The sequence below is a fragment of the Amblyraja radiata genome, chromosome 3 (genome assembly GCF_010909765.2).
Source record: "Amblyraja radiata isolate CabotCenter1 chromosome 3, sAmbRad1.1.pri, whole genome shotgun sequence".
In the NCBI taxonomy this organism is placed as follows: domain Eukaryota; kingdom Metazoa; phylum Chordata; class Chondrichthyes; order Rajiformes; family Rajidae; genus Amblyraja; species Amblyraja radiata.
The window spans coordinates 107,135,805-107,153,709 of NC_045958.1; the positions used below are offsets into that span (position 1 = coordinate 107,135,805).

The 17,905-nt window shown below is 47.9% G+C and overlaps 1 protein-coding gene across 2 annotated transcripts in view; it reads left to right on the top strand.

The window, feature by feature from the left end:
• Positions 1-17,905, top strand: part of trappc11 (trafficking protein particle complex subunit 11) — an 87,236-nt gene that overhangs the window by 30,590 nt on the left and 38,741 nt on the right. For both annotated transcript variants that reach the window (XM_033018521.1, XM_033018522.1), the window contains 9 exons: positions 2,504-2,637; positions 4,294-4,441; positions 6,295-6,388; positions 8,001-8,080; positions 10,325-10,403; positions 10,533-10,587; positions 14,557-14,702; positions 17,322-17,383; positions 17,460-17,592. In XM_033018521.1, the coding sequence (XP_032874412.1) occupies positions 2,504-2,637; positions 4,294-4,441; positions 6,295-6,388; positions 8,001-8,080; positions 10,325-10,403; positions 10,533-10,587; positions 14,557-14,702; positions 17,322-17,383; positions 17,460-17,592 (931 nt within the window). The remainder of the gene's footprint in view (positions 1-2,503; positions 2,638-4,293; positions 4,442-6,294; positions 6,389-8,000; positions 8,081-10,324; positions 10,404-10,532; positions 10,588-14,556; positions 14,703-17,321; positions 17,384-17,459; positions 17,593-17,905) is intronic.

A 17,905-nucleotide genomic window follows, 5' to 3' on the forward strand; every position in this document is an offset into this window, starting at 1 on the left:
CTACCTGATCTATTCCTCTCATGATTTTATACATCTCTATACATCCTCCTGCGCTCCAAGGAATAGTCCCAGCCTGCTCAACCTCTCCCTACAGCTCAGACCCTCGAGTCCTGGCAACAGCCTCAAAATCTTCCCCGTACCCTTTCCAGCTTGAGAACATCTTTCCTATAACACGGTACCCAGAACTGAACACAATATTCTAAATGCGGTCTCACCAATGTCTTATACAACTGCAACATGATCTCTGCCTTAAAAATATCAATTGACTTGGCTTCCACAGCCTTCTGTGGCAATGAATTCTACAGATTTACCACCCTCTGACTAAAGAGCAGCATTAGGCCATTCAGCCCATCGAATTTACTCCACCATTTGATCATGGCTGATCTATTTTTCTCTCTCAACCCCATTTTCCTGCCTTCTCCCTTTCTACCCAAATCATTCTAATGCAAACCTTTTTGTGCACCTTCTTCTTCTTGCGAATGAAACATAAACCAAAGGAATAGGTTAGATCTCAAGCCGGGTGTTGAGCAGCCAGGTTGTTGTCTCTGCGTGAATGTCTGCCAGGCCCTGAGCTCCATTTGGTGGGTGGTAGAGCGGGCACCCAGAGATGACATGGTTGGCTGTCTGCTGTTCTGATACTCTATGCACCCTTCTTACACTAGTCATGACTGGGGTATGTGTCTATGCTTATTATTGTCACGTATACCGAGGTACAGTAAGAATGTTTTTGTTGCCTGCTATCTAATCAACGAAAAGCCAAAACACGATTGCAATCAAGCTGTCCACAGTGTACAGATAAAGGGTATAACATGTAGCGCAAGATAAAGTCTGATTAAACATAGTTTGGTCTCTGATGAGGTTTATGGGAGGTCAGGACTGCTCGCTAGTTGTTGAGAGGCGGTTTCGTGCCTGATAAGAGCTGGGAAGAAACTCCCTGAATCTGGCCGCGTGCATTTTCAAGAGTCAAGAGTGTTTCATTGTCTTGCTTGCTGCAGCACAACAGAATATGTAAACATAGTACATAACGGGAGAAGGAAAAAAAGTTCAGTGTGTGTATAATACACCTGCACACATACTCAATCTCAATAACTAACAAATATAGTGCAATAATAATGATAGTCTGTTGCAGCTCGGAGCTTATTTGTTGTCGTGTTTAATAGCCTGATGGTTGTGGGGAAGAAGCTGTTCCCGAACCTGGACGTTATAGTTTTCTGTTTCACACTTCTCTTCCTCTTGCCAGATGGAAGAGGGGAGAAGAGGGAGTGAGACTGGTCCTGCATGCTGGTGGCCTGTGTGTGTGTGTGTATGTGTATGTGTGTGCCTGCAAAAATCCAATATTGACGGATCACCAGACCAAACAATAAACCCCATTTATGCAGTATACGATACGGTACGATAGAACTTTATTTATCCCAGGAGGGAAATTGAACTGCCAACAGTCATAAAAAACACAAAATCCATGAAATATTAAATTAAAGTGACGAATGGAAAGGATTGGGCGATGTGCAAGGATTGGGGAGGGGTCAGTTTCAGTCTACCCCATGACAGAAGGAGGAGGAGATGTAAAGTCCTGAGCAGCAGCGATTCATGAGCACCATATCACAATAGACAGTAGGTGCCGGAGTAGGCCATTCGGCCCTTCAAGACAGCACCGCCATTCATTGTGATCATGGCTGATCATCCACAATCAGTACCCCGTTCCTGCCTTCTCCCCTTATCCCTTTGACTCTGTTGTCTTTAAGCGCTCTATCTAATTCTCTCTTGAAAGCATCCAGAGAACCGGCCTCCACTGCCTTCTGAGGCAGAGAATTCCACAGATTCACAACTCTCTGGGTGAAAATGTTTTTCCTCATCTCTGTTCTAAATGGCCTACCCCTTATTCTTAAACTGTGGTCCCTGGTTCTGGAATCCCCCAACATCAGGAACGGATTTCCTGCATCTAGCGTGTCCGAACACTTTATAATATTACTAGACTAAGTGGGACCCGTTGTGTCCCAGTCACACAGGAGGTCTGGCCCCCCAACGCAACAGTTTGGCGACATCTGCGACTCTGGGCTGGGCTGGGCTGGGCAAGGTCTCCGACGCTGGGCTGCTTGGAGCGGGGCTGCTTCGGGTCCCTCCGAAAATTGGACGGTCCGCAGGAAGGGGCGGACCGTCCCAGTGAGTGACAGGGGAAGAGACTAATCCGCGCGGCGTCGACTGGCAGAAGAGATCGATCTGCGCACGTGCGGTTTTTAAGATTTTTAAACCTCATTAACTTTTACGACATTCAACCGATCGTAACGAAACTTGGCGCACTCGCAGCACAGGAGAACGGTGAGTGAACTGGCAAAAAATCGTAGCTATCGCAAACCGTAACTTGCGCAAATAGAAAGACCATGCAACGCAGAAGATAACTAGATCAGAGTTTTAGTTATGTATAGATATGTCTCAATAAGATCATAAATGAGCTAACATTAAATGGTGCCGGCGATGATCATGAGCCGTTTTGTTCTTTCTCCAGATTTGTCGATTATGCTTCCAGCACAACGCTCCATTGGATGCCATCGCCCAGTTTCGTAAGCATGTGGATCTGTGCAAGAAGAAGATTGGCAGCGGTGACTTGGCATTTGAACACACTGCTTGGATGTCCAAACAGTAAGATCCCCCTGACCTTTCACCAACTCTGGTTTGGACCACCCCCATGTACCTTACTCTAGCTTATAGCTCGTTAAGTGCGTAAATTGTGGTCAGTGGGGCATTGCAAACATTGTTTCTTTACATTTGTGATCTCCAGCTACTATTAGCTCAACCAGACCAGAAGACATCGGAGCAGAATAAGGCCATTTGGCCCATTGAGTCTACTCCGTCATTTCATTCATGGCTGATCCGTTTTCCTTCGTAACCCCATTCTCCTGCCTTCAGCCCATAACCTTTGACGCCCTTGCTAATCAAGAATCTGTCAATCTCTGCTTCAAAAATAACCAATGACTTGGCCTTCTGTGGCAATGAATACCACAGATTCTGAATTTCCCTGAGGGGATCAATAAAGTATTTATTATTATTATTATTTATTTAGATTCACCACCCTCTGGTTAAAGAAATTCCTCCTCATCTCCATTCTAAAGGTGCGTCCTTTTTTTCTGAGGCTTTGCCCGCTGGTCGTCTTCTTCTTGCGAATGAAACCTAAATAAACCAAAGGAATAGTTAGATCTCAAGCCAGGTGTTGAGCAGCCAGGTTGTTGTCTCTGCGTCAATGTCTGCCAGGCCCTGAGCTCCATTTGGTGGGCGGTAGAGCGGGCACCCAGAGGTGACATGGTTGGCTCTGGTCATGGACCCTCACTACCTGAACCATCCTCCCTACATTCACTCTATCCAGGTTTTTCATTATTCGGGGACGTTTCACTGAGATCCCCCCCTCCCCCATCCTTCTAAACTCGAGAGAGTAGAAGCGCAGAGTCATCAAACAGTCTTCGTAATTCAGTGGTGCCTTATGTGTCACACGTGGCCACAGCTGCACGATGAAATTCTTTTCACTTGCGGGTGCCGCCATGTTTTGGCGCCATTTTCTCAAGTCCAAATTTGCCTCGAGTGAATCCATTAAATTCAAATAAATGGAGGCAAAAAATTAATTGACAATTAACAATTGAATTAAGCCTTAATTGTCCTGTTGCATATAATGTGCCTATACAGCTGTAACGAGTAAGAATTCCGTTGTGCTGGTCCCGATACATAGTCATAGAGTGATACAGTGAGGAAACAGGCCCTTCAGCCAAACTTGCCCACACCGGCCAACTTGTCCCAGCTACACTAGTCCCACCATGCCTGCGCTTGGTCCATATCCCTCCAAAACCTGCCCGACCCACCTACCTGTCTAACTGTTTTTTTAAATGTTGGGATAGTCCCTGCCTCAACGACCTGCTCTGGCAGCAACTTGTGACAATGCAACACATGACTCTTGATTAATGAAGCGTAATTAGTACGGGTATCAGGGGTTATGGGGAGAAGGCAGGCGAATGCGGTTGAGAGGGGAAGATAGATCAGCCATGATGGAATGGTGCAGCAGAACTAATTTCATAGGCGATAAGAGCAGAATTAGGCCATTCGGCCCATTGAGTCCACTCCGCCTTTCAATCATGGCTGATCTGCCTTTCCCTCTTATCCCCATTCTCCTGCCTTTCTCCCCATAACCCCTGACACTTGATGGGACGAATGGTCTAATTTCATTCCAATCACTTATGAACATAAGCATTGCTGTGGGATTTTGCGATGATTTATTTATTTGTATCATTTCTCTTTTTTCCCCTTTTTAAGATTTCAAGCGTTTGGCGATTTGTTTGATGAAGCCATAAAACTTGGTCTGACAGCAATTCAAACTCAGAACCCGGGCTTCTACTACCAGCAGGCAGCATATTATGCTCAAGAACGCAAGCAGTTGGCAAACCAGCTCTGCAACCATGACGTACGTTATGTTCCCAGAGAAAAAAAACCGATGCTGTTTATTTGGTGTTTAAGAAAGAGCTGCAGATGCTGGAAAAATCGAAGGGTGGACAAAAATGCTAGAGAAACTCAGCGGGTGAGGCAGCATCTATGGAGCGAAGGAATAGGTGACGTTTCGGGTCGAGGATCGACCCAAAACGTCACCTATTCCTTCGCTCCATAGATGCTGCCTCACCCGCTGAGTTTTTCCAGCATTTTTGTCTACCTCCCGTTTATTTAGCATTCAGTTTTTTTTTAATTAAACCAAGATTGCTCATTAATACCAGAACGCTGGCTGGATCAGAGGGTCACAGCCACAAGGAGAGGTTGTTTTCACTGGATCACGTCAGATGTTGAGGGTAGACTTGGTCGAAACGTAAAAGTACAAAAGATGTCCAATGCCAGTACGGATGTCGGAGAGAAGGCAGGAGAATGGGGTTGAGAGGGAGAGAATTTGTACTGGAGTTGGGCGTTTCAATGCCAGCATGTGGAGATAGATGGGGGCTCCGCCAGAGCCCAGCCTGTGAATGCGGAGCAGAGCAACAGACAGCCAACCATGCCATCTCTGGGTGCCTGCTCTACCACCCACCAAATGGAGCTCAGGTCCTGGCAGACATTGACGCAGAGACAACAACCTGACTGCTCAACACCCGGCTTGAGATCTAGCTATTCTTTTGGTTTATGTTTCATTCGCAAGAAGAAGAAGAAGACGAAGAAGAGGGAAGATAGATCAGCCATGATGGAATGGCGGAGTAGACTTAGACAATAGGCGCAGGAGTAGGCCATTCGGCCCTTCGAGCCAGCACCGCCATTCAATGTGATCATGGCTGATCATCCCCAATCAGTACCCCGTTCCAGCCTTCTCCCCATATTCCCCTGACTCAGCTATTTTTAAGAGCCCTATCAAGCTCTCTCTTGAAAGCATCCAGAGAACCGGCCTCCACCGCCCTCTGAGGCAGAGAATTCCACAGACTCACAACTCTCTAAAACATAATCCAATTAAATAATCTTTAGAGCAATGCTTGACTAACCAATTTTATAACTTGAGTGGGATCGAAGCAAACTGCATAATTCCCACCAAAGGATCTTCTGCCCAGTACCCACGAATTGTGCTGTCAATATAGAGTATTTTGTGGATTTCGAGAATTTATTTTTATACTATCTTACCTAGAGTGAGGGAATCAAGAACCAGAGACCATAGTTTTAGTTTTTTAGTTTCAGAGATACAGCGCGGAAACAGGCCCTTCGGCCCACCGAGTCCCCGCCGACCAGCGATCCCCACACACTAACACTATCCTACACACGCTAGGGGCAATTTACAATTAAACCAAGCCAATTAACTTACAAACCTGTATGTCTTTGGAGAAAACCAGAGATCCCGGAGAAAACCCACGCAGGTCACGGTGAGAATGTCCAAACTCCATACTGACGGCACCCGTAGTCTAGGTGGAACCCAGGAGGTCTCTGACGCTGTAAGGCAGTGGTTTAAGGTGAGGGGAAAGATTTATTAGGAACCTGAGGTAACCATTTCTCACTGAGGGTGGTGGGTATATGGAGCGAGCTGCCAGAGGAGGTAGTTGAGGCAAATATTATAAAAACATTTGAAATACATTTGGACAGATGGGAAAGATGTAGAATATGGGCCAATTGTGGGCAGATTGGACTAGTGTAGATGGGGCAATGTAGTCAGCATTGGCAAGTTGGGCCAAAAGGCCTCTTTCCATGCTGTATGCTATATTAATGAGTTGCATTAACCTCTGACAATATCACTTTCTTTGCCTCTTAATTCTTCTCTGGGTAACTTCTGTATTTAACCTGCTGTCTATTTATTCCTAGTCCTTGGCCACCTATCCGAGTCCTGACCCATTGGAGACCCCTTCTGGACTAATGGACTTCTTTGGGCAAAGACCTTGGCGGCAAGGCCATCAAAGTAAGGGGCCTCAGGATTCCTTTCATTCAACACAATTTGTTTAGTTTAAATTTTTATTTTTTTTAAATTCAGCATCGAGGTTAGCTGTCTGCGGCTGATTAAACCTGCTCAAGTTATCAAGTCATTATTGGTATAGACCAGGGGTCGGCGACCGTTTCCGGATGGCGGGCCACATCTATCACGTGTACACATGGATCCCGCCCCGGATGGCAGGCATCAAATCACGTGTTCACATAGATCCCGCCCCTTCGAGGAAGCCACCCGGAGCACTGGCCCCTAGTTATGGGCGCTCACCAACACGGCGTACCTACGGACCATTGCCCTAGCTCTGTCCTGAAGGCGGTGGCTCAAATACTCACACTCACTCGTCTCCGGCCTATTGACAACCCCTATCCCGACAGTGAAGCCCAGACACAGAAGGTGCGCGGCCGTGCCGGCGGCTTCGCACAGGATGCGGTACAGACAAATCACCTTCCAGGTACCAGAGGTAGAAGAAAAATGCTGGAGAAACTCACTTTCTCTTTTTCTTTCTACCTTCCATTTTTCTAGCATCTGCAGTTCTTTCTTAGACATTCCAGGTACCAGAGACGACGGAAGTCTGCAGGCCAGATGATGGGAAAAAGAATATGCCTGCAGGCCGGTTGATTTCGGGTTATGGGCCGGATTCGGCCCGGGGGCCGTAGGTTATTGCCCCTGTATGTTCAAGAAGGAACTGCAGATGCTGGAAAATCGAAGGTAGACAAAAATGCTGGAGAAACTCAGCGGGTGCGGCAGCGTCTTTGGAACGAACGAAATAGGCAACGTTTCGGGCCGAAACCCTTCTTCAGATGCAGGGTGGGGGGGTGAGGGGGCGGGAAGAAGAAAGGAAGAGGATGAGCCAGAGGGCTGAGAAGGGGAGGAGACAGCAAGGGCAACCGGTAATTGGCGAAGTCAATGTTCAGGCCACTGGGATGCAGACTGCTCCTCCAGTTTCCGGTGGTGCTCACTCTGGCCATGGAGGAGGCTCAGGACAGAAAGGTCAGATTCGGATTGGGAGGGGGAGTTGAAGTGCTGAGCCACAGGAAAATCAGGTTAGTTAAGGCGGACCGAGCGGAGGTGTTCGGCAGAGATGTATGTTTAGTTTAGAGATTAAGTGTGGAAACAGGCCCTTTGGTGCATCGAGTCCTCACCAACCATCAATCACCCGTACACTAATTCTATCCTGCACACACTAGGAACAGTTTACATAAGCCAATTAGCCTGCAAGCCTAAACGTTTTTTTGTTTAGAACACAGAGTAACATATAAAGGATATAAAGTCAGGTGGTGGTGTACAATTCAAATTTATTTCCCACCTGATGTTAGTTGGTCAAAGGCACTTTATCTGTGGAATATCTAGAGTGATAATGAGAGTGAAACTCTGAGGACTCTTTAACAGAAAACAATCTGTTTCCATGGCAACCCCTGTCGCCACTGAATTTTAATTGGATTGTAGCATAACTGAAAACCATTTTTTTTTTTGCTGTTCTTGAAATTGTTAATCAGTGGCCATCCAATATTTCCCCTGAATTTATTTCCATTTCCCCCCCCTGATTTTTGTTCACGTTTCATGGATTACAAACTGTCTTTTTCAGGTATTGAACCACCGGACAACGAGAAAGAGAAAGTTGGCATTTTGGCGCTACAGCATAAAGAGCGAGATGTTGACCATTCAGTAAGAGCACTCTTGTACTAACTTAACCCACCGTGACTTTTGACGGCTCTAGGCCTGTAGTTTAGTTTAGAGATACAGCGCGGAAACAGGCCCTTCAGCAGACCGAGTCCGCACCGACCAGCGATCCCTGCACGCTAACACTGTCCCACACACACACACGAGGGACAATTTTACATTTATACCAAACCAGTCAATCTACAAACCTGTACGCCTTTGGAGGGTGGGAGGGAACAGAAGTTCTCAGAGAAAACCCACGCAGGTCACGGGGAGAACGTGCAAACTCCGTACAGGCAGAACCCATAGTCAGGTTTGATCCCAAGCGCTGTAAGGCAGAAACTACGGCTGCGCACCATACTGGCTGGAGTTAGAAGGATGAGGGGAGACCTCATTGAAGCTCTGTGTCTCCAATGCCTCAGTGGATATTTTTATGTTGACGATTGATATATTCTTGATTGGTACGGGTGTCGGGGGTTATAGGGAGCAGGTAGGAGAATGGGGTTGAGAGGGAGAGATAGATCAGCCATGATCGAATGGCGGAGTAGACTTGATTGGCCGAATGGCCTCCGATCATTTATGAACTTATGAAACTTACTGAATAGTGAAAAGCCTGAATAGAGAGGATGTAGAGAGGATGTTTCTACTGGTGGGAGAGTCTAGGACCAGAGGCCATGGCCTCAGAATAAAAGGATGTACTTTTAGAAGGGAGATGAGGAGGAATATCTTTAGTCAGAGGGTGGTGAATCTGTGGAATTCATTGCCACAGACGGCTGTGGAGGCCGTCATTGGGTATTTCTAAAGCGGAGATTGACAGGTTCTTGATTAGGAAATGTGTCAAAGGTTGCAGGGAGAAGGCAGGAGTCTGGGGTCAAGAGGGAAAAATAGATCAGCCACGATCAAATGGCGGAGAAGATTCGATGGGCCAAATGGCCTAATTCGGCTCCAATGTCTAATGCTCTAATGCCATCTGACCCACTGAGTTCCTCCAACAAAACACGTTTTGCTCAAGTCGTGATAAAGTTATGTTCAGAATTTGTATTTAATATCCCAATTACTTTGCCTCAAATAAATCTCGTGCACCAGTGGGTATTCTCATCTTTGGTAGCCACGTGACTCTTATTGTCTGCAGTTTTGCTGCAAGCTGTGGTGATTGATTTGGCATTAGGTGATGTTATGTGAGAGCCTGAGATTGACATGTTTTTGATTAGTAATTGGCCTGTCCCACTTAGGCGACTGCAGGAGACTATGCGGTCGCCACATGGTCGCCGGGGTGTCGTGAGTCGTCTCCTCAGTCGCCCAAAGAGTCGTAGCGTCTTTCTGTTTGCCGAAATTTTTTCAAAATGTTGAAAATTTTTCGTCGACAATGGCGACCTAGGGTTTGACACCAAATGAGTGTAGCTTGACGTAGATGCTGTCGTAGGTTGTCGCCAGGTTAATGTCAGCGGTCGTAGGGTGTCGCCAGGTGACGTAGGTTGTCACCGGTGCTGACTTTCGTGAATTTCAATGTCGTAGTCGCCAGCAGTTGCCTAAAAAATCGCCTAAGTGGGACAGGCCCATTAGTCCAGCCGCCGGTTTCTCGGCTACATGCTACGACTGTGGCAGTCGCCGGCAGTCGCCAAAAAGATCAGGCCCATTAGGACGTCAAGGGTTGTGGGGAGAAGGCAGGAGAATGCGGTCGAGTGGGAAAAATAAATCAGCCATGTGTAAGAAGGAAGAGCAGATGCTGGTTTACACCGAAGATAGACGCAAAGTGCTGGAGTACTGGACAGGCAGCTTCCCTGGATCAAAGGAATGTGATCCCTCTCCCCTGACTCTCAGACTGAAGGGTCTTGATCTAAACGTCACCTATTCCTTCTCTCCAGTCCCTCTTAGTTACTCCAGCCTTTTATAGATAACAGACAATAGGTGCAGGAGTAGGCCATTCAGCCCTTTGAGCCAGCGCCGCCATTCAATGCGATCATGGCTGATCATCCCCAATCAGTACCCCGTTCCTGCCTCCTCCCCATATCCCCTGACTCCGCTATCTTTAAGAGCCCTATCTAGCCCTCTCTTGAAAGCATCCAGAGAACTGGCCTCCACCGCCCTCTGAGGCAGAGAATTCCACAGACTTTTGTAAATAAACCAGCCATGATGGAATGGCGGTGTAGACTCGATGGACCGAATGGTCTTAATTCTGCTCCTTTGACTTTTGAACTTAAATCTTTTAATCTGGAGCAATGCCTTACTGCGACTAATATCATTTTTCAGGAACTAATCATTACACTCTTGAGTAACGCAGTAGCTCAATTCAAGAAGTACAAGTGTCCTCGAATGAAGAGCCATTTGAGTAAGTGTTGCGTTTTAACATTAATGCTTTATCTGTCGTACAAGATTTATGTTTGTCTTTTTGAGTACATCTTTATAAAGGTTAATTGCCCTTTAGAAGACATCTTACATCGCCGTTCTCTCTTTATAGTGGTTCAAATGGGTGAGGAGTATTATTATGCAAAGGATTACACCAAAGCATTGAAGTGAGTATCTTCTTTTATTTAGTTTTTAGAGATACAGCATGTATATTTTTGCACTTAGTTCTGTATCCTCAATCGTTCACCCGTGCACTGTGGACAGCTGGATTTTTTTCATGTATAGAATGTTCTTTCACTGGGATCGCACGCAAACAAAAGCTTTTCACTGTACCTCGGTACATATGACAATAATAAACTAAACAAAACTGTCCCTTTGTTCCACTGATTCAACGCCAACCACCCACACTAGTTGTACGTTACAGGTGGAGCACGGATTTTCCACACCCCTTCCACACTTCAAAGACGTACAGGTTTGTAGGTTCATTGGCTTGGTAAATGTAAAAATTGTACCTAGTGGGTGTAGGATAGTGTTAATGTGTGGGGATCGCTGGCCGGCGCAGACCCGGTGGGCCGAAGGGCCTGTTTCCACACTGTATCTCTAACCTAAACTCAATAGACAATAGGTGCAGGAGTAGGCCATCCGGCCCTTCGAGCCAGCACCGCCATTTAATGTGATTATGGCTGATCATCTCCAATCAGTACCCCGTTCCTGCCTTCTCCCCATATCCCCTGACTCCGCTATCTTTAAGAGCCCTGTCTAGCTTGCTCTTGAAAGTATCCAGAGAACCAGCCTCCACCGCCCTCTGAGGCAGAGAATTCCACAAACTCACCACTCTCTGTGAGAAAAAGTGTTTTCTCGTCTCCGTTCTAAATGGCTTACTCCTTATTCTTAAACTGTGGCCCCTCGTTCTGGACTCCCCCATCATCGGGAACCTGTTTTCTGCCTCTAGCGTGCCCAAGCCCTTAACAATCTTATATGTTTCAATGAGATTCCCTCTCCTCTCATCCTTCTAAACTCCAGAGCGTACAAGCCCAGCTGCCCCATTCTCTCAGCATATCACAGTCCGGCCATCCCGGGAATTAACCTTGTAAACCTACGCTGCACTCCCTCAATAGCAATAATGTCCTTCCTCAAATTAGGGGACCAAAACTGCACACATTGGCGTTTCCCTACCCTCGGTACAAGAACTGTTCCAGAGCCGCTGTCTGAAAAAAGCTCAGAGAATTGCTAAGGACAAACTGCACCCCCTCCACATACACCTGGATCTCCTGCCATCAGGCAAGAGATATCGAAGCATCAAAGCCCGGATAACAAGACTGCTAAACAGCTTCCTACCACAGGCTGTGAGGCTGCTAAACAGTCACTCTGTACTCACAGTCACTTGATTCTGCGGCTGGCACTGGCCACTTTAATAACTGGCACTGGCCACTTTAATAACTGGCACTGGCCACTTTAATAACTGGCACTGGCCACTCAAATCAGCTGCCCCAGACATTTTTATGATTGGTTTATTGTATTTTAACATTGTGTTTTACCTGCTTTTAACTATTTATATTGTTCCATCAGAGACTGGATTGTTTTTAGTGTTATTATGTGTGAAATGTTTTAAATTTCATGTGCGATACTCCGCTATTCCCTGGGAAACGTCTTTTCATTTTGCACTGTACAACTGTTGCTTGCAAGATGACAATAAAGGTTGATTGATTGATTGACAAATAATCCAGACACATTTACGAGAGCTCAGTTGAAATTCCCTGAGCGGCCACAGTTGGCAGTGTCAACTGCATGTGAATGGAATGAGCTGCCAACCCATTTCCAGCTGCCCGGCTGTTTCGGGCCCTGGCTTCCGACCCCACTCCCAACTTGCAAGGTACACCGGTGAGCCCCTCTCACCTGCTGCTGCTGCCGCTTGCCAACAGTGGTGGCTTAATCCCTTCCCCGCTTGACCACCGCTGCCTGCTTCTCCTGTCACTCTGACTAGTCGGCCTCCCCCTCCCCGCCCTCCCCAACCCTCTCCCTCTCCCCCTCCCCCTCCTCCTCCACTCCCCCTCTTCCTCCTCCTCCCCATCTCCTCTCCCCCCCCCTCCCCATCTCCTCTTCCTCCCCCTCCCCTCCTCCCCTCTTCCTCCTCCTCTTCCTCCTCCTCCCCCTCCTCCTCTTCCTCCTCCACTTCCCCCTCCTCTTCCCCCTCCTCTTCCCCCTCTTCTTCCCCCTCTTCTTCCCCCTCCTCTTCCCCCTCCTCTTCCCCTCTTCTTCCCCCTCTTCTTCCCCCTCTTCTTCCCCCTCTTCTTCCCCCTCTTCCTCCCCCTCTTCCTCCCCCTCTTCCTCCCCCTCTTCCTCCCCCTCTTCCTCCCCCTCTTCCTCCCCCTCTTCCTCCCCCTCTTCTTCCCCCTCTTCCTCCCCCTCTTCTTCCCCCTCTTCCTCCCCCTCTTCTTCCCCCTCTTCTTCCCCCTCTTCTTCCCCCTCTTCTTCCCCCTCTTCTTCCCCCTCTTCCTCCCCCTCTTCCTCCCCCTCTTCTTCCCCCTCTTCCTCCCCCTCTTCCTCCCCCTCTTCCTCCCCCTCTTCCTCCCCCTCTTCCTCCCCTCTTCCTCCCCCTCTTCCTTCCCCTCTTCCTCCCCCTCTTCCTCCCCCTCTTCTTCCCCCTCTTCTTCCCCCTCTCCCTCCCCCTCTCCCTCCTCCTCTCCCTATCCTCCTCCCCCTCCCCCTCCCCCTGCCCCCAGAGTCGCCGACATACCCCACCTTGGAAGCGACAGGAGGTGAGAGGGGAGGGATCCTCTCGGTTTCCGAGCACATGCCGCCCATGGCAGTGGCCTGAAGAAAGAGGGTCTTGTTCGGAGCTACAGCAGCCGTGTGGACCGGTGAAGAAAGGCTCGCTGGTTTAGACCAGAGGCATTGCCGCACAGTTTTTAATGTGAAGCGACACATCGTGATGGAGTAACCCGCCCATCTGAATCAGTCTGAGGAATTTTTACAAAATCATGAGAGGAATAGATCAGGTAGATGCATAGAGTCTTTTACCCAAAGTAGGTGAATCGAGGACCAGAGGACATAGGTTCAAGGTGAAGGGGAAAAGATTTAATAGGAATCCGAGAGGTAACTTTTTCACACAGTGTATGGGTGTATGGAACGAGCTGCCAGAGGAGGTAGTTGAGGCTGGGACTATCCCATCGTTTTAGAAACAGTTGGACAAGTGCATGGATAGGACAGGTTTAGAGGGATATGGACCAAGCGCAGGCAAGTGGGACTAGTGTAGCTGGGACATTGTTGGCCGGTGTGAGCGAGTTGGGCCGAAGGGCCTGTTTCCACACTGTATCACTCTATGACTCTTAAGGGTCCTGATGTCATAGAGTGATACAGTGTGGAAACAGTCTAAAGGGCCTGTCCCACGAGCATGCGACTGCATGCGGCAAGCGCGACCAAACCGGAAGCGGGGGGCCGTGCGGAGGTCGAGTGAGTGACGTGAAGTTCGAGCGAAGTCCGCCGGAAGTTCGTGCGTGACGTACGGCATCGAGGCGGCTGCAGGCCGGCAGCCCGTTGCCGTGCGGAATTTTTGAACACGGTCAGTTTTTCGGAGCCCAGATGTCGGGACCTGCTCCGCACAACTCCATATGGCTCCGGCGATCGAAGTGGGACCGGCCCCGCGAGGCCGTACGGCTCAAGCGACCACGTTAGGTCGCGCTTGCCCCATGGAGTCGCATGCTCGTGAATCAGGCCCTTAACACCGGCTAACATGTCCCATCTACACTAGTCCCACCTGTCTGCGTTTGGCCCATATCCCTCTAAACCTGTCCTAACCACATCCCCACCACCCTTTGTGTGGAAAAAGTCACCCCTCAACTTTGTATTAAATCGTTCCCCCTTCACCTTAAACCTATGTCCTCTGGTCCTCGATTCACATACTCTGGGCAAGAGATTCTGTGCATCTACCGGGTCTATTCCTCCCATGGTTTTGTACACCTCTATAAGATCTGCATTCCAAGGAATTTAGTCCTCATCTTAAATTTATTTTTGCTGTCAATATAATTGAATAATGCAGATTAGTGCAAGTGTTTTGAAGCCATCAAGTGCTGTAATAATTTTCATGGTTTGAATGTCTTCTTTTTTTCCCCCTTCCTATCGTCCACCACTAACAGGTTGTTGGATTACGTGATGTGTGATTACCGCAGTGAACGCTGGTGGAAGCTGCTCACCTTCATCTTGAGCACTGCTCTCAAGTGTGCCTACCTGATGGGACAAATCAAAGATTACATCACCTACTCTCTGGAACTCCTTGGGAGGTGTATCCTTATTCCAAAAGAAAATCACTTGCTCTCAGCAGAATTCTCAATTGTATTTATGGAAATATATTAACAATCTGACAATAGATAATAGGTGCAGGAGTAGGCCATTCGGCCCTTCGAGCCAGCACCGCCATTCACTGCGATCATGGCCGATCATCCACAATCAGTATGTTTAAGAAGGAACTGCAGATGCTGGAAAAATCGAAGGCAGACAAAAATGCTGGAGAAACTCAGCGGGTGAGGCAACATCTATGGAGCGAAGGAATAGGTGATGTTTCAGGTAGAGACCGGAAACGTCACCTATTCCTTCGCTCCATCCACAATCAGCACCTCATTCCTGCCTTCTCCCCATATCCCTTGACTCCATTATCTTTAAGAGCTTTATCTAACTCTCTCTTGAAGGCATAGAGAATTAGCCTCCACTGCCTTCTGAGGCAGAGAATTCCACAGATTCACAACTCTCTGGGTGAGCATTTTACCTCATCTCCGTTCTTAATGGCCTATTATTCTTAAACTGTAGCCCCTGGTTATGGACTCCCCGAACATCGGGTACTGACCCAAAACATCTACACCTTGTCATAAGCTTTGTGTGACAGCAAGATAGGACATGGATAGACACACAAAAGCTGGAGTAGCTCAGCGGGACAGGCAGCATCTCTGGAGAGAAGGAATGGGTGACGTTTCGGGTCGAGACCCTTCTTCACGGATAGGACAGGTTTAGAGGGATATGTCCGAACGCGGGCAGGTGGAACATGTTGGCAGGTAAGGGCAAGTTGGGCCGAAGGGCCTGTTTCCATGCTGTATCACTCTAGGACTCTATGAGCAAGATCATAATCTAAATTTTACTGTGGTCTTTTAATCTCCTTGGTAGCTCCATGACTGTGCATTGTGAAGCTAAAGTTAAAATGAAGGGCAAGTCCATGTATTTTACCAGGCTGTAAATCAACTCAAAAATCTCCAGGAACGAAGTTATTTTTTTCCCATTTCAATGCTGACCCTAACTGACGTGTCTGAAAAATGTTTTACAACTTCAGGCAGCTTTTTTGATTGAAAGATATAGCATGGCAACAAGTCCACACCAGCCACCGATCAAAGTGCGCCGGGAGGAACTGCAGATGCTGGTTTATACTGAAGATTGACTCAAAATGCTGGAGTAACTCAGTGGGGCAGGCAACATCTCTGGAGAAAACGAATTGGTGACATTTTGGATCGGAGCCTTTCTTCAGACTGAAAGATGGAGGTGGGTGGGGGTGGGGGGGGGAACAACTGGCCAGGTAGAGAAAAGGCCTGCCCTGCTTTGTTCTGGCATTTTCTCGCCTCCAGTTTCCCCTGACTCAACTACCTCATCTGTTTTTCCATCTCTGGCCTTTGCCAACTATTTGCCATTCAACCGCTCCCCCTCACCTGTATCCACATATCACTTGTCAGGCTTTGGCCCAACGCCACCTCTGTTCCAGCTTTTCTTTGTCCCTCTATAATCAGTCTGAAGAAAGGTACTGACCCGAAACCTCTCCTATCCAAGTCCTCCAGATATGCTGCCTGACCTGCTGAGTTACTCCAACACTGTCTTTTTTTGTAAACCAGCATCTGCCGTTCCTTGTATCCTCAAGCGTTTTCATGTCTCTTTTCTGACTTGTTTGGTCAAATTTTGAGGTCACTCCTTGGTTCCTGTCACCTGCTCTTGCTTTAGTTTAGTTTGGAGACGCAGTGCGGAAACAGGCCCTTCGGCCCACCAAGACCGTGCCGACCAGCGATCCCCGCACACCAACACTATCCTACACACACTAGGAACAATTTATCATTTTTATCAAAGCTAATTAACCTACAAACTTGTAAGTCTTTGGAGTGTGGGAGGAAACTGGAGCACCCGGAGAAAGCCCCACGCAGGTCACAGGGGCAAGCTGTGTACAGCTCCGTACAGACAGCGCCTGTAGTCAGGATCAAAACCGGGTCTCTGGTGCTGTGAGGCAGAAACTCTACTGCTGCGCCACCGTGCCGCTCCTATCTTGTGCTAACCTGTCTGTGTCAAGAGAGTATTGCTCTTTCCCTGTGATTCCAATTATAGGTAGAGTTTAAGGTAGACACCAGATGCTGGAGTAACTCAGCGGGTCAGGCAGCATCTAAGGAGAAAAGGAATGGGCGACGTTTCGGGTCGAGACCTTTCTTCAGACTGATGTCGGGAGGGCGGGACAAAGATAGAATGTAGGCGGGGACTAGTGGGAGAACTGGGAAGGGGTAGGGGATGGAGAGGGAAAGCAAGGGCTATCTGAAGTTAGAGAAGTCACTGTTCATACTGCTGTAAACTACCCAAGCGAAATATGAAGTCTGAAGAAGGGTCTCGACCCGAAACGTCACCTTTTCCTTCGCTCCATAGATGCTGCTCACCCGCTGAGTTTCTCCAGCATTTTTATCTACAAGCGAAATATGAGGTGCTGTTGTTCCTCCAATTTGCGCTGGACCTCACTCTGACAATGGAGGAGGCCCAGGACAGAAAGGTCAGATCGGGAATGGGAGGGGGAGTTGTAGTGCTGAGCAACCGGGAGGTCAGGTTGGTTAAGACGGACTGAGCGGAGGTAGAGTCTCTTGCTTCCAAGATTACTCCTTTACTGATAAGACAGCGTCCACACTAAGCGATGAACAGAAATCACGTGTGGAAAAGAACCTGATCAAAGTGTTGATGGTGAGTATTTGTGGCGTCAGCTATTCAATTCTTTAAAAAAACAAAATGACAATAATGATTGTTCTCTTCAACTTAGAACGAGAGCCCAGCTCCAGAGCCTGAATGTGATTCCAAGGCCATCAAATCTGCTCAGAAAATGTGGGCAGACCGTATTTCTTTAGCCGGAAGCAATGTATTTACTATTGAAATGCAAGATTATGTGCCATTTGGTGAGTTCAAAGTTTAAATTAAAATGTTTAATTAGTCAGAGGGTGCTGAATCTGTAGAATCCATTGCCGCAGACGGCTGTGGGGGCCACGGCAATGCATATTTTTAAGAGAGAGAGATTCTTGATTAGTACGGGTGTCAGAGGTTCTGGGGAGAAGGCAGGAGAATGGGGTTGAGAGGGAAAGACAGATCAGCCGTGATTGAATGGTGGAGTAGACTTGACGGGCTGAGCGGCCTATTTCTGCTTCTGGGACATGATCTTGGTTACTTTAAAGTAAAAGCCTTTTTAACAGAGCAAGGTGGAAAATCAAGTGT